This window comes from Hydra vulgaris, chromosome 11 (genome assembly GCF_038396675.1).
Source record: "Hydra vulgaris chromosome 11, alternate assembly HydraT2T_AEP".
Taxonomy (NCBI): domain Eukaryota; kingdom Metazoa; phylum Cnidaria; class Hydrozoa; order Anthoathecata; family Hydridae; genus Hydra; species Hydra vulgaris.
This window is the reverse complement of record NC_088930.1, coordinates 9,995,001-10,012,923: the sequence shown is the minus strand read 5'-3', so window position 1 is coordinate 10,012,923 and position 17,923 is coordinate 9,995,001. Positions and strand designations below refer to the sequence as shown.

Below are 17,923 nucleotides of genomic sequence, written 5' to 3'. Positions count from 1 at the left end.
TTTAAGTTAAAATGTACTATAAATATCTTTAAATAGTGTCAAGAAGATCCCGCAACTAATCCTAGGTGGAAAACAATGTCACAAAGGTTTATATCTAGGTGAGCTTAATCGATGAAGAAAAGGAACAAAACTGGTCAACAGAATTATTCTACCCGTCACTAAAGTCTTTGTCTTGAAGGCCTTTTACTGGAAAATACCTGAAACTTCGAAGTTAGTACCTGGATGCTGTTATAAGCTTACTAAGATAAAACCTTTTGAGAAGACAAAAGTTCAAAAATTTGTTCAATCAAAATCCCTAAGGCTAGGAAGTTTTAAAGCGAAGTTTACTTTTCCTTGCCTCTGTCTAAAAAAGTAAACCCTATAAGCTGCAGGACTTGTAATATCATAGTTAAATAATACCATTAGCAGGATGATTATATATATATATATATATATATATATATATATATATATATATATATATATATATATATATATATATATATATATATATATATATATATATATATATATATATATATATATATATATGAGAAACATCTATCAAGTACTTTAAATTTAACTGCATTATCTCCTATATGTATTAATAAATGGACATTGTAAACTATTTGATTCTTACCATATGGATGCACAAAATAAGTTAATAACTGACAATCAAAATCAACAACTTATTTTCAACAAATTAAGGCATAATAAAAATAGAACTGCAGCTGAAATATCTAAAAAATTTAAATAGATTTTTGGCTCAATCAAGCCCTTCAAACATCTAGTCCAGTGTATAATTGAAAAAGTCTAAGTTAAGTTGCTTTCCATTTTTTATTATTTAATTAAAACCTCGGTTTTCTGTAAATTCTTTTGTGGTGTAACGACATACCTGAAACAATCCGTCATTAAAGTATTGACTGTAATCTGAAACAATTTACAACATTTGAGCCATTCAAGCATAAGTTGACGAATCTTTGCATTTCCCCTAAGCATCAAAGATGCATAAAGTCTAAGTGAAACTTCGTCAACATGTCAAAATTTAATTCATTTAAATACACTAAGATGTTCAGAATGCTTTTGATGACAAAAATACAAATCAGTCCTTAAAATTGATGAAGCATGTGGGAGTATTATCTTGCAATCCCACTTTCCTTTCTGACCACAACGCTCACATCAGTTATAATCATTGTGTCCCCTTATACACTTAAAAAATGCTCTAGCTGAGGCATCATATACAACAGCAGATTGATTTCGAACTCAATATTGTCATAGATAAAACTTTTACAAGAACTTTGAACTCTACTAAAAAATTATTGAGATAATCAAAAATGGAATTAGGTTTTTGACACCACTTTTTAAACAAACATCTAAAAACCCGATTCGGGTCCCCCAAAATTGCGATTTCAAGGCCTAAGCTCTGACAACAACATTTATAAACGGCAACAAATTTTGGCAAATTTTATTTAAATTTTTTTACATGAATGTTGAAAATATGTCACTCTTTTAGATATACATTGAATAATTTCCTACATGTTTTTTTTATTTAATATAGTTATGGAGTATTATTCTTACTTATTATCAGCTATCAAGCTGATTAAATTGACTTGATCAGCTTTAGCTTCAATTTGAAGCTGATGAGTTTAAAGCTCAAGTTAAAATATCAGCTGCTACCTCTACTTCGTACCTCTACTTCGTACCTCTACTTCGTACCTCTACTTCGTACCTCTACTTCGTACCTCTACTTCGTACCTCTACTTCGTACCTCTACTTTGTACCTCTACTTCGTACCTCTACTTTGTACCTCTACTTTGTACCTCTACTTCGTACCTCTATTTCGTACCTCTACTTCGTACCTCTACTCCGTACCTCTACTTCTTACCTCTACTTCGTATCTCTACTTCGTACCTCTACTTCTTACCTCTACTTCGTACTTCTACTTCGTACCTCTACTTCGTACCTCTACTTCGTACCTCTACTTCGTACCTCTACTTCGTATCTCTACTTCGTAAACGTTGTTATGATGTTTATACTTTGTCATAATGAATGTTTTTTTTTTAATTTAAATATTTATTTTTATATTTTATAATACATTTTTTTAAAATATTTTAATACTTAAGAAAATGATGGCTTCAGCCCAATATTTTTTAGATAAAACTAAAATTTTACTATATTACTCTAATCGTGGTAATAAACGAAGGTAATATTTACTCCAATCATTATCTTTGTCCCCAAAGTTCATCCAATTTTATCATACATAAGTTTTTCACTAATTTTGATAAATAAATATTATTGTCATTATTATTATAACTATATTTACTAACCTGTCATTGATAATATCTATCAAAAACACATTCTGGGTAATGAAGTCACATTTACTCATATTAGTATGCAAATATTGTCATTAGTCAGTGTGCACCAAGCAAAAATATTCTTAAACATGCTACAAATACAAGATATACATAAGATATATATCATATAATACCTATTTTTGTTCCTTTATCCTAAAACTTAATACTTTTATCCCAACATTTTAAAATAAAGTTTTGGAAAACAAAAAAGATCTTTAACTTATTATAACTCAGTTATAATAAATAAGCATATGACGTCTTGATCTATATAATAACTATTATCTTCTTTTAATTATCGTTACTTATGTTAAAGTTTTCAAGTTAAATTACAGTTTTGGAATAAAAGTTTGAATGCAAAAGTTTATATCTGTAAATTTTTATCAGCATTGTAACTATATTAAGTATTATAGTTATTTACAAGTAGAAGTGTTGTAAATATAAGTTATTTTGTTGGATATTATGATATTATTGTTGATATATTTTTAGCGTACAATTTTAAATCAAAGTAAAAAAAAACAATGACTTAAAAATGCAGTTAATGCATAAAAATAAAGCCATATTTTGCATTTATTTGTAAACACTTGATATTTATATCTGACAGTGGGTAAACTTTGTTAACACCAGTCATTTTGCTTGCATAAAATATAGAAAAATCAATGGAAAAATCCTATCCACTACAACATTGGCCGGTTTGCTCTTTTTGAATGTTTATGACTAAACCAATTTTTTAAACAACTTCAAAGCAGTTATTACCATCACTAGCAGAGAAGAAAATCATTTTGTCAAACTTCCAAATCTTTCGGCCTTGTTAAATACCAGATAAAATCCATTTAAGCAAATTACCCGTCGAAATCCCGTTTCTGTAAGCCCATACAAAACCATACGTACCCGTTTGTCAATGTTGGCTGGGTACATATTTAGGTAATTTGTATGTATTGCATTGATTTTTTCCTAATAAATGCTTCTAATTTTAATTTTTATTAACTTTTTGTTGAATAATGTTGTTCTATATACTTGAGTAATGTTGTCTATATACTTAAGTAATATCGCTCTGTATACATGAGAAATTAAATTACGAAAGCAAATAAAAATATATATGTAACACTTAATACAACGAAGCTCGATTTAAAAAAAAGAAGAAGTTGTTTCAGCTGTAATCTCTTTCATTCTGACATAATATATAATATTTTTATATTTATATATATATATAATACTTTTAATTTTAAACGCGTGAGAGTTTTTTTTGTACTTAATTAATTAATACTTTTTAAATTAATGTGTATTTAAATTAATGTGTAAAATTGCATAGTTTTTCGTTAATTTAAAAGATTTTTGCTAATATCCCAGCAAACATCGTTTTAGTGAATTTGCAGTGGATCTACAAAAAAACTTTTTTAGGGGCTTATTTGAGTTTTGCTAATCGGTTACATAGTGGACCATTAGTGGCAACCGCTTTAAATGGCAAGTCGATAATTTTCCGACATTTCAATGGTAACAAGTCATTGGCAAGCCACTTTTGGCGGCTGCTACTAGAGCTCGACTAATTAACCAATAAGCAAAACTACAGTGGTCCGCTCAAAATACCTATTTAGGTCCACTGAAATTCCACTGTAGCATGATTGCTGGGTAAACAACCGCGCGAAATTGTTTTATTGTTGTTTTATATAGCTTTACATTTAAAGTACAAAATATTGAAAATACAAAAATTATTAAAAATAGAATGTATCATTTATTGTTAGTATGAACATTGTATAAAAATAAAGAAACATAATGTCTAATAATTTTATATTGCTAATTTTGAATAAATAATCTTAACCCATACCATAACCCTGACCAAACTTCAACGTTTTCTTGGCTGAAGGTTTCTCCAAAAGTCTATTTAGGAAAAAAGTAAATTAAATAAAAATTATATACTGCATAGACAATGTAAACTAAAAAAAATTATTAATTTGAGTAAATGCATCTATAAAAAGTGAAATACTAACAATAATACTAAAAATAGGGTTTACTTTAAAAGTTAAAATGCAAAATTATTATTAAAAACAGTATGTATTTGCAACTAAGCATTAGATAATCGGAGTAGTCCTATTTGATACCGAGTGGGACCGTCTCATGTTATTTGCTTTTTTTTAGATACTAATGCCAACATTAATATAGTTTTGATTTGTAACAATAATAAAAAAAGCAAATCAATGAGTTTATTATAAATAAATTATATCTAAGATGTACTTGACTATCTTTTATACACTGTTTTTTTTTATGTTGGTATTTGACGGGCAACTTCTTCTTATTTTAGCCCTGGCTCTTTATGTATCGTAGTGTTGAGAGAGCTTATCTTTTGAGAGTTGTTTAAATTTACTTGTGTTTAATATTGGTTACTTAATTACAACTAATTGCATCATATAGGTGACTATCAAGGGAGAAGGCAAAGCGATGATTACTTCGGCAGAAATTTTGACTATATTCTTGAATTAAAAACATATCAATATTCAGTATCAAATAGTTTTCTTCAAAAAAATGATAAGCAATTACAGCCTTGGCATTTTCAACCATTTTGTATTGTAAACAATGCCCATGGTTATTGGAAAAATAATGAATACAAAACAGTAATTGCAGAAACCGATAGTACTCCAAATCATGAATTGCTTATGCGGATCCTTGCTGCAAACTCAAATATAAATAAAAACGTTAGACCAACTCTTTGGATGTACGGTGATTCGTTAACTTTTCTTTTTTTCAGATATTTAACCGCAAAACCGTTGTGTAAATATTTTACCTGCCAGAATACATATACATTTACTTACCCTTTAACAAATGAAAACACAAATGCACTACCGTTTGATAATAAAGACTTTAACCAAACAAAGTTTCTAAATCACATTAAAATGGTGCTCATGAATCCTGCAATGATGAATAACAACAGTGTTTTTATTATTAATTTTGGAGTGCATATTTTAAGGAATATTAATATCAGTCAAGCTGAAAAGCTATTTGACAACTTTGTTGAGATGATCCTTGATATGAAATCAAATTATTTATCAGGTTTTCCAAAAATAATATGGAAAAGTACAACACCATCATATATAGAAGATTATCTACATAAAAATGGAATAAGTAATTTAGTGAGATATCAAGCAAAACAGGTATGTTAGTTTATTTTTGTATCTATATAAATGTATATTTAATTATATATATATATATATATATATATATATATATATATATATATATATATATATATATATATATATATATATATATATATATATATATATATATATATATATATATATATATGTATATATAAGTTATGTTTGTGTATTCTATAAATAGAGTGCTCAATGTTTTTAAGGAACAGAATAATAACAAAGTAGTAAACTTCAACAACTTGTTAAAAATAAATAATAACATCAAAATTAAGTTTAATGAAAAACTTAAGTTTAATGCGCATTGTAAAACAGCATTTGACAAGTTCTTAAAGAAACTTAGTCGTGGATTTGGTAAATAATGGTGAGACCTTTAAAGAAGTTATTATGCAGACTGGGATCCTTTTTCGAACAGTTGGCAAAATTATAAAAAGTTATAATTTGAATCTGACTAAAAATGATATAGTAGGAAGAGACCGTAAAAAAAAACATCTGCTGCCATTGATAGAAACATTGCTTTACAAGTCAAGTAAAACAGATTATGCTGCTTAAAAGATTGCAGACAATGTTAAAAACAACCACAAAATCATGATTTTAAAGTATCCAAAGAAGAATCCGAGAGCAAAGAATTCATGGTAGAGTATGTCGCAAAAAACCCGATTTGACTTTAAGATATATGATATAAGAAACAAAGATTATTATAAGCAAAAAGGTATGTTGACATTTTTGCTTATAATAATCTCACATTTTTTGAGTACCGGAAGAAGGTAATTTGGAGTAATAAATTCAAATTTAACCTTATCTCATTAGATAGACAGCAACACGTTTGGCAAAAACAAGGCGAGGCATACAAGTTGAGTTGTACAAGAGGAACAGGTAAACACGGTTATTGAAATGACATGGTGTGGAGATGAATGGTGTGAACTATGAATCAATAATAAACGCTAATTCGTTTGTAGAGATATTAAAGCAAAATTTAAAACCCTCCCCCGCGGGCACACGACGTTGGAATAACGTTGAAATAACGTTGATTGACGTTGATCGACGTTGATCAACGTTATTTCAACGTTATTCCAACGTCGTGTGCCCTCTGGGTTTGCTCATAAATTTGAATTCGGATATAACTTCGTCTTTCAACAAGATAACGATCCAAAACATTTTTTAATAGCAACAAATATTATATTTTTGAAAAGAACGATAATAATGTGATGGAATGACCTGCCCAGTCCCCTGATCTTAATTTTGTTAAGTTTTTGTCGTACACTCTTTACCGAAAAATTGTACATGTAGCTTACAGAAGACAAAATAATCTAAAAGCAACCATAGTTGCTTTAAGATTATTTTATTTTAAGGACTAGAAATAGTGATATTTCTAGTCCTTTTATCATAAATACTTTTGAATTGTTTAGATCTACTGCTGATTAAATATTGATAATGTCTTAAAAATAACCCATTAGTTGGAAGCTGAATCCGAGGTAAAAAAGAAATTCGAAATTTAAGAACGTAAAGGGGCCTTCTACAACTGACATTCAGATGTGCATTATGTTTTGCCTTAATTTCAATACTTTATTGTATCTTTGTGTCTATATGTTAGCAATCTAGTGTAGTGTACTTTTTCATTTTCAGATTTTGTTAATATTATTGTCGATCTTTCGAATATGGAAATGATAGGAAAAAATCTTGTCCTTTTTCACATTTTTATAAAGAAATCCAAAAAATAGTTACAGGAGATAGAATTACTTTGATTGTTACTCGTCCTGAATTTTAACATAAGCACAATCTTCTTTTAGGAACTGTTCCAAGTGACACAAGTAGAGCATCTGATTAGGCTTTTGTAATTCAAAAGTAGTTAAAGTATTTTGAAGTTTCGGAACAAGTATTTGCTGTTTGTTTTGATAATACAGCTACCAACACTGGTAGGAAAGAGGGTGCAATTATAATATCGACAAAAGTATTTCAGAAACCCTTATTGTTTGCTATTATTTTGGCACCACACACATGAAACACATTTAAACATAGTTACAAATAAATAACTGGAGATAACACCAAGGGTCCACAATGAGAATACTCTCATAATTGGTTCTGGAATTCATAAGATGTACTTGGAGATAAAGACATATATTAAATTTGTTCTTGAATTTGAAAATTTCCCCCAAGATGATTAAAGGCATCTTGTGGAATAATTAGTTTTCTATCTTAATATTCAGTCTGATTACCTAAAAAACTTTAGGATTCCTCAATCAGGTGCCTGTCATAATGCTGGGTTCATGGTAGATGCATTACATCACATAGTTTTGGAATTGACATTGCCAGTTATAAAATACTTAAATCAAGACCAGCGGAACCTTTTCTCTAGAGTTTTTCTAACGACTTTAATAATTTATGCTTCAGGGTTTAATAAAAATATTCAGTATTGAATGACTTCAATTCATTCAAAGTAGCAAAAATTATAAAGGAAGAATGGGATATTGATGTAGAAACTTTTCTTTTAAATAGATTAAAATTTCCCACCTGGTATCTTTGGCCGAAAGCATTAGTCATGGATCTTGATGATTGTGACCTTAAAATTGAAATTAAGTCTTAAATTTTGAAGGCCTTGTTAGAGAACAAGGTTCCTGAAATTTATGAAGTTAATGAAGAGAAACCACATTCTGTTTTTATCAAATGAAAATACTAAACTTTGTGAACTTGTTACCAGTGAAAGCTGGTTACTTTTTGTCGTTTTGGGCTTAGTAAAGGAAACAAAGATTTGGTTGCAAGCGTGCCAGAACTAAGATGGTTTAGAGTAAATACCCTCGTACAAGAAATTTATCCTTTTTATTAAACACTTTAGTCTCACAAATAATTGTTCCGAAAGAAACATGGGACTTATACAAAAGTTTGTGAACTCTTAAGACTCTGAGGATCAGAGACAAAACACTTTGCTAGTTTTTTGAGAAAATCGAAAACAGATATAAAAGAATTTATCAGAAATATCTTGTTAATTTGAAATAGATATTGTTATTTATTATACTGGTGTAAATGCAAACATTTTTAATTTTTTAAACTCTTTTAATAATTAATACAGATCGAAGTTAATAATACTAATAATGTAAAACATTAATTATACTACCTAACATGAGCCTTTTTACATTCATTTTTTAGTATGTTAGAAAATAATAATTTAATTAGTTTATACCGTACATTTTAGGAGCAAATCCATAGAGAGGAGAGGACATTGTGAACATTTTCAATCTACGAATAAAAAGAGGAAGGGTGAAGGAGGGGATAGATCACTCTCACACACGCCTCCGCCTAAAATTGTCTCTGTTTTTATAATACAAAAAAAATTAAATACAACACCACTGATTGAACTTCATCGTCAAATTTACTAGGTTTCATTTTAGTTACAAAATCATGATCCTTAAGCAATTTAACAAATTTAGGGGCCATTGAATAATCACGCCTTTGTTTTTCCACATGTGATTGAAAAAAATTTAATATTCAAATGCTTAAAACAATCTCCATTTTGATCAAATTTTACAAATTGTTTTGCTAATCCACGCTTTGTATGCAGAGGTTGAACAACAAATTTCTCTAGTTTTATTAAAGGTAAGTTGAGAACACTATGATAGCCTACAACAAAATGATTCCTCGGTGTGCAAACGTTTTTTATTCAGTAACTGTTTTTAGCTCCACTATTCCACAAACAAAGTAAGCATGAAAATCTTTTTGTATCTGCTTTGTTGGCTATGCAAAAAGCACATTACTTCGATATCACTACTGATAATTCAATTATGCTCGTTGTAATTAATCTTTTCTAATATCCTATCGTGTCATAACTTTTCTTCATTGCTATAAAAAAAAGCAAATACAAACTAAATTGTTGCCGTTGTGAAGCAGAACATCCTTTTTGAGCTGTCAATAAAAAGTCTCCAGTCAAGTGAATAAAAGCAATATCCCATTTTCTGAATTAGAGAACAATTTCACAGAATATATAATCAACTTCTTGTTAAAAAAACGGTAATAATTTAGTTCATTTTAGCAAAATGGTTTGTGAATAAACTGATATATTTTTTAAAATCTACACCACAAAATTAGTTGATATCACATTATACTTAGTTGTCAGCAAACCTGATGCAGACCAGTGTAATTGTTATACTTTTTTTTTCTTTTTAATTTAAAAAAAAGAAATAATAATGAAAATTTATTATTAGGCAATCAGTTCCATTTTTCTAGGTACACAAACATATTTTTTTGATTGAAGCTTATAATTTCTATTTTATTAATTATTTTGAAATGAACTTAATTTTGTAATGAACCAATTTTCTTTGCAATTGTAGTCAACGGATGTAGGTACATAACCAATCCAGAAGTCTCTTAAACTTGTACGCCGATGACACTTCACTATTACATTATTTTGGACGCAATGACTCTGATAATTTGCAGGAAGAGTTTAAGAACTTGCCGAGTTGGTCATTACGCGCTAACATATCAACGACGCAAAAACTCAATTGATTTATTTTTCGTTACATGGTCCTTTGAGTTTGCAAATTTTTTTTGCAGGCAGTAAGTTAAAAACCTAACCCTTACTCTAACTTCTCGACCTTACAAAATGACCTTAAAATATGTATATAAATTTATTCATATATATATATATATATATATATATATATATATATATATATATATATATATATATATATATATATATATATATATATATATAAATATATATATATATATATATATATATATATATATATATATATATATATGTATATATATATATATATATATATATATATATATATATATATATATACACAAACTTAGGAAATAGAGTAAACGTGTCCCATTTCTCCATACTCAATAAACGTCTATATACATTTATCTAATTTGCTTGCCCTTGATTTGTCGTTATAAAGCTACACATTTGTAAATCGTAGCATTATAACGACAGTATTATTGAAATATGTTATTTTGCAAATGACAAAAAAACTGAAGTCTACAGCAAGCCGATTGTTAAATATTGTAGTAATATCGCTAGCTACAGAGACGCAATATTTATTTATCACCTTGTTTAAGATTTTTGGTTTTGTAGAAGTTGGCTACATAGCTTTGTATACAAAGCTATGTAGCCAACATTTACAAACACGGTTTGAAAATTTTGGGGTGAGTCATCAACGACAACACCCGAAAAAACCCTTTAGAGGGATGGTAGTACATAACCATAGGATATCATAACAAATGATTTTAAAATCAACGATTACCGTCCGTGAGAGAAATTAGCATTTTTTTTTTCTCAATACTGACTAAGTTTCAAAACTTTTAGAACTAAAAAGGTATTTTTTCATCCGGTTTTGAGTTTTTTTTTTTAAATGTATATTTTCTAAAAAACAACTGAAAAAGCAAGAACAGCAAAGCAAATTTCTGTATAACTTCACAATTAGGTTCTCTTAATATCACAATGGATTTAATCATATAGCTAAAACATCTGAATTCTAATAAAATCACGTTTTCCCCTCTTATATGTTTTGATTTTGACTTCTATACATGTTTGCTGTTATAGTTTACAACACAGTTAAGTAATTGCAGTCCATGTTCTGTGTGAATTGCATGTCTCTTGAATCGTTGTCATTGAGGTTTGAAATTTGCACGAAGCGCTTCAGTGGCTTGTTCACTGTATATTTCAAGACTTTGATGACTCAGAGAGATGAACTGGGCCACGTAAAAAAACACAATGTGGACCTTTGGAGTGATTGAGACTGGAAGAGCAAGGTATGCAGCTTTGAAGTTCTCAATGTATTCTTGAAAAATTTCATCCAGATGGGTTTCAAAACATGCAGTAACTAACTTATCAAATTGCCTAAATGCTTCAACATAGAGAAATACAGCCCGTACAGCTGCTGCTTCAACTTTTTGCTGAAGAATATCAATATTTTTCAACAGCCTTTGACAATGATTTCCATGAAAATGTCCTCCATGAAAGGGTTAGAGGTGAATGTTTAAAACCTCTGGCCATTCTTTGACCTCTAGCCAAACTTTGCTCAGACTCTTAAAAAGGTGATTGATCACAACCATCGGTAGGTAAAGTTCATTTGGTGGTATTGCTTTTAGAATGAGTGTTTCATCTGAAATATTAAGCAAAGGCACGTTGATGACATTTACAAAGTATTTAGCTCCCATTACATTACTTCCTTCAGCAACAAAAACTTGGTGAGCCTTTCTGATACTTCTAAAAGTTCTCAATGCACTACATTTTCCAAGGTTTGAAAAGTTTGCATTACACCGACAGCAAGGGTGTTTGCTAGCATGAGACTGAAGTCCACAAAGAATGTTAGCAACTTTCATGTCACAAGACAAGACAAACAAAAAAGCACCAATATTGGTGAGTTTTAACAGGTTTTTAATGCTCTCATAGTTTTCTGGCATTCTTTCAGAGATTGCTCTAATCAGCTGTTTCTTTACTCCAGAATCTTTGAAAGAAGAACTACAAAGCTTTAGAGTCTTCTGGACGAGACTGATTGGTTCTGGTTGGTTGGTACCTTGATAATGCCCAGAATCATCTTAAGAAAGTCACCTCCACCATTAAGTCTAATCTTAATTAGATGTTCTTCGGAGACAGATCTTGCTGATAGCATAAATTGAAGTAGACTGCTAATATCATTACAATCAACAATATCTCTAAGGTGGTTAATGTCAGAGTATTTGATTTTATTGACAGAAAAGTGATCTTTAAGCAACTTTCCATGTTCTGCAAATTTTCCAGCAAAATATGGCTCAACAATTTTTTGTTGGCCTGCAGAATTAAGAGTTAAAGCAAGTTGTCTCATCTGGTTGTTAGACAAACCAGTGTTAAGTTGAGCTGTCACAAGGCTTTCAGTTAGAAGAGGATCCTTAATTAGTTGTGTTGGGGTAGCTTTGTATGAACGGATTAGTAGAATAAAATGTACCTCATGAAAAGCAATATGTTGGGCAAAAATCAGTGAAAAAACACTTACCAAGTTTCAGTGGTAATTTAGGTCCCCCACTTGATTTGCTCAGTCGCACTGTGTCATTTGGAGATACATCCTGGGTTCCCAAAACAAAAGATGCAAGAATTTCTGCATTTTTTGCGTCAGTTTTTGCAAGTGCAATCAGATTTGTACTTCTATTTCCATGTGGGTGCACTAATGGGATAAATCACAGTGAGGCATTTTGTGCATCTTTTTTCAACTTGATGATTTCTTTTGAGTAGTACTGCTGCACAAAGGAGATGAATTTTTGCCCTTTGACTTACCAATTTGGCAAATAATACAGTCACATGCAGGAGAATTTCTTGTCATTAAAGTCTAATAGTTTTGGAGAGTGTTTTGTCAATCTGTTTATCAAGAAAGGTATTATACTTTGATCACATTTTGACATGCAGAGAATGCAAACTGTGATTCGACACTCAGCATGACTTTTAGCAGAATTATACATTTTAAGTGTATTTTTTTAATTCCTGTAACAAGATTTTATTAATTTTAGTTTGAACACTAAAACAAAAATGATGAACTTAAAAAAATGTTGTGGGTTAACAAGAAATCAAAACAAAACTGATGTTCAACATTAGAGATGTAGAGGGTTCTAGTTTTGTAGAAGAAAAAGCAATTTTTTTGTTAGCGTTAGAATTTTTAAGAATGTTTGTTGTTATTTATTCTATATTTACAATAAAATATCAATAAAAAAATTCATAATATGAGCATTTTTACTATAAAAATATTAAAATTGAAATTTCTTTCTAGGACGGTAATGGTTGATTTTAAAAACATCTGCAATAATATCCCATGGGTCCATATTATCATCCCTCCAAAGGACTTTTTCTGGTGTTTTTGTTGATGACTCTAAATTTTTCAAACCGGGTGTAGCTAGCTATAAAACTATTATAGTTAGCAATCAAAATGTAATAATAATGTTGCTATCTAAAAAAATACATTATGTAGCTATCGGATAGTTAATATAATTTTTTTCGTTATCTCATAGCTAGCAACAAAGTAACGATAATTAGCTATTGATATTTCGTAATAATTTCGTTTTAATTTTGCCACAAAGCATATATTGTTGTCGACATGTTGTATTAAAGTCACAAAGTTTAATTATTGTAATAAGTATACATTAGGGTATAGCGAGAATTTTTTTTCTTCTAAAAGCTTAAGAAAAGGTGTATTCTTATGTAAAATCAAATTTTAAATAGGGTTTACTTAAAAATATTTTTGATTGGAAAAAGTTTTGATACCCAAATTTTCACTTTTAGAAATTGCAAAATTTAATAAAATCTTATTTATCACACTTGTCCTTTATTATGTTTTACATGTCCTTCTTTTTTATTGCGATGAAATATTAAATGCAAATAATGTTTTTAGACCAGTTGCAATTTTTTTGATAGTTGTTTCAAAGTCATTATCTTGCATGAATCCTACCAGCAATTTATTACATTTTAGACATTTTAGGGGAGGGGTCTTCAATTTTCAATGAGGTTTTAATGATTAACAAATTTGCTTATAACAGTTTTTTTTTTTTTGTTTCATTTGAAATAAAGGTGGTGCTAGTGATGCGGTTCCCCAAAAAACAGGAGGTTTATCCCACCTTACCCAAATAATATTTTGATAACACTACTATAACACTATTAAAAAAATAATAAATAAAATAAGATATATTTCAAATCTATTGACATTGAAAATTTATTAAAATTTCTTTCTTTGTTTTAAAAACAGGTAGCAACTCTCTATGTTGAGCTCTAGCTCTAATATATCCATCTCTTGCATCTGGTCCAACTACTGACATGGATGCTACTGTCACTTGTTTTACAGCACGCTCGGTACTTTGAGTATGAATTTTAACAGAATGAGTTATTAGAGGTGTCAATCTTAGCATTACCAACTTATCTTTAGTGAGCGAACAAGTAAAAACAGGTTCTTGTACCACACCATTTTCCCATTTGACTTGCTCTTTAAGAGTAGTTGCTGCAAAGTTCAGTTTAGGTGTTTTTTCTTGGTCTGATTCGCATGTCTCCAAGGATATCATTACCTCTTTGTTCCAAAATTCGGTCGACTGGAAAGTTGCGGTCTTCTGCATTATTACTAGATAATAAAGAGATTATTAAACTTTCATGGTTCGCATACCAAGCGCCTAACTGGATGTAGGGAGTCACAATTTCTCTTACTATAACAGGTTGATTTCTAAGAATTCTCAATTGAGACAGAATGTGATTGGAAGCATCTTCAAGTCTGTCTTTAACTATAATGTCAAAAAATTTTTTAAAGTAAAATTGTAAACAAAATAAGACAAGTAACTCAAGATTTTTCAAATTCTGATCAGTTGAGTCATGTTTCCTTGTCCACATAAAGACTATTCTCATGCCAGTAGTGAGCCATCTGGCATGTTTTAGGGGGCCACATTGAATTTCTCTAAGATTAGGTGGCAATACGCTAATCTTAACTGCTTTGCATAACTTGTAGGTTTGTTTTTGATCTGTTGACATATTTTTTAGTATTGTTTCTGAAATGTCAACAAAGCTCTCTCCCTTTGGAAGAGCTTTAAATTGAGGATTGCACTCCATTTTATTAACATCAGCAAGACATTTTCCCACAGGACCTACAAAGCCAGTACTACATGATGTTAATCCATCAATTCCTTCTATTAGGTGACGCAAAAATAACTCATTTGAATGAAGCATGCATATGGCCCAGTGGCATTTGTGACCTAACAGCTTTTCAAGATGTGTTATAGCACCACCTTTCCAGCCGGTGTTAATTGAAGTATTATCAGCTCCAAGTACTAAACATGATTCAGTAAGATTATATTGTTGCAGCAAATTATAAACACCTTCAGCAATCTTTTTAGCTGGCTTATCTGAATGAGTATGTGCATTTGGAGTAAATTGACCAAGATATCCACCACCAGGTTCTATAGTCACAGTAATGTGTTGCTCTTTGATAATAATAGGATGTAGCTGTCCATTTGAATCATTTATCATCGCTCTTGTTGAATCTTTTCTTCCATCAAAGTAAATGCCAATATTATCTGCTTTTGGAAGATTGAAATTGTCATTATTCTTTGCTACTACCATGACTTTTTTCTCGCTCTCATTAACTTAGAAAGATCACAAGCGAGGTAAGAGTATTCAGAGGTGAGAAATCCTGCTTCAATTAAATCTTGCAGATAACTTGTAGCAATTGCTGCAGTTGCAGCAGGTGAAATCCCAAACATATAAAATAAAACTAGTTTATATTTATTTTTATTAATTCATCATCCAAACTTTTGCTGCTCAACAAAATAATAATCTATATGATTATCTTATACTAGCCATTCCTTTTTTTTTTATTGACATAGTGTTTTTTCGTGACATCTTTTCTAAAAATCGTGTTACAAGGAAAGCATAGACACCTAATTTATCCTTCAGAAGCCTTTCAACCAACAATTTAATTTTATTGCCTTGTTTTAAAATAAAGTTAACATTAACTGGATTATAGTTGTCATTGAGAGAAATATCAGGAGAAATATTTTTTTTGATATTCTTCATATAATTCTATATCTTGTTTTTCTGTGACCTAAAACCAAACTTTTACAAATATCATTTATGTTTTATATGTACATGTGTGTGTGTATATATATATATATATATATATATATATATATATATATATATATATATATATATATATATATATATATATCTACATATATATATATATCTACATATATATATATATATATATATACATATATGTATATACATATGTATATATATACATATATGTATATATATACATATATATATGTATATATATACATATATATATGTATATGTATATATATACATACATGTGTATATATATACATATGTATATATACATATTAATATATATACATACATATTAGGGTGGTCCTTAAAGCAATAAAAAATTTTTTTTTTTGAAATGTTAAGCTCCCACCCTTTTAAAGTGTTCCTATGGGTAACAAGAGAGCCTGCAAAAAATATTTATGCAATCAGACAGTGTTGTGAGGTCGCCCAGCTTGTCTTTTTATAGGGTATAGCAAACATGAACACCGATTACGATTATTCCGAAAAGAGTAATTGACTGAAGTGACAGTTCAACAGTATTCTTATTAGTGTTTGTAACTCATAGTTAATGTAATGGCAGTGTAGAGATATAGTATTACTAGTGTAGTGTGTTGTAATTGTTCAATGTTCAAAATCACCACAGTAATGACTAAATTAGCAGGCCTATAAGACAGTCTGTGCCTGCAGTGTTGACTTGAGGCAATCTGGGTAGCGACGTCGGTGATCGGCCACAACTTGCAGAAGGAATTGGAACTGGTCCTCATCATGGGTTATGAGTTTATTTAACTCCTGCACAAGGGCTACACCCCGTTCAGCATTGTCATTTGTGACCAGAAGTTTGTTCACAATTGTTGTGCTTTGCTTGTAATCATCTCTGCCTTCCCATGTTTCGGGGTCCGCGCACAAGAAATCAGAACCAATGTGGAGACTGCTGAGAAGATCACGAGTGTTTGAAGTTACGAAGTCCTCTAAGTTGTGTTGCGATGACTCGCTGGCTTTTAGAATGATTCGTTTTGGACCAGGTTGAACAGATTGTTTGGACTGTAGTGCATCCACCATGTTTCGTTTTGTCTCGGATGAAACGTTTGGATCGAAAAAGGCAAGACCCACTAAATATTCCGACAGATACCACAAGTGATGTTCAAGCTTCTTGCAAGTAGCTATGGCAATTTTTTCGTCAAACTGCCTGTAGCTGTAGAGATTCTAAAGCAGTTGAAGGTCATTACGAGGAGCGCTGGCAGCCAGTGGTGCAGTGAACCAGGCTTTCAGATATATGATGACTGTGAAGACGCACATCTTACGGAGGCCTTTCTCTTCAAATGCTGTGAGCTTAAATTGTGACCGGAACATCCAGAGTTTGAGTGAGTATATAACTTTCGACATCCATCTAGCGTGATGCATGGCACCTGGTGCCATGAAGTTGATTCCACGTGCAGGATCGGGTGAACCTTCGAGGAAGATGATGGACAGCTGGAGGAGTTCACGATAGTCGTCTCGCACTGACTCACGGAGCAACTGGCTATGAGCAAATTCCAGTGTTTCCTGCTTCACTGCGTACGGAATTTCACCCAAATCTGAGCCTGTCTCATACTTTGTCTGATCCAAAACGGACCATTTCTGCTGAAATCTTTTAAAAAGCACAACCTCTGGGGCAGACGAGGGGGTAAGGCTTGCTGTAAATGCAGCTCCGGCCAACAGCTCCATTATATGATGGCGACATGCCAAGTACAACAAATCCTTGCCAAGTGCTCGCTCAATTTCAACACAGGCCCCAATGTGAATTCCATTATTTGAGCTGGTTGTGTCGAAACACATTCCAATAACACGATCTTGGACTCTCCACTCTTGAAGTGCTTGGACTACCGCTGACGCCTGAT

The 17,923-nt window shown here is 30.7% G+C and overlaps 1 protein-coding gene across 1 annotated transcript in view; it reads left to right on the top strand.

Moving 5' to 3' along the window:
* Nucleotides 1-17,923, top strand: part of LOC136087391 (uncharacterized) — a 48,796-nt gene that overhangs the window by 18,775 nt on the left and 12,098 nt on the right. The window contains exon 3 of the mRNA XM_065810039.1: nucleotides 4,740-5,476. Coding sequence (XP_065666111.1) covers nucleotides 4,740-5,476 — 737 coding nt within the window. The remainder of the gene's footprint in view (nucleotides 1-4,739; nucleotides 5,477-17,923) is intronic.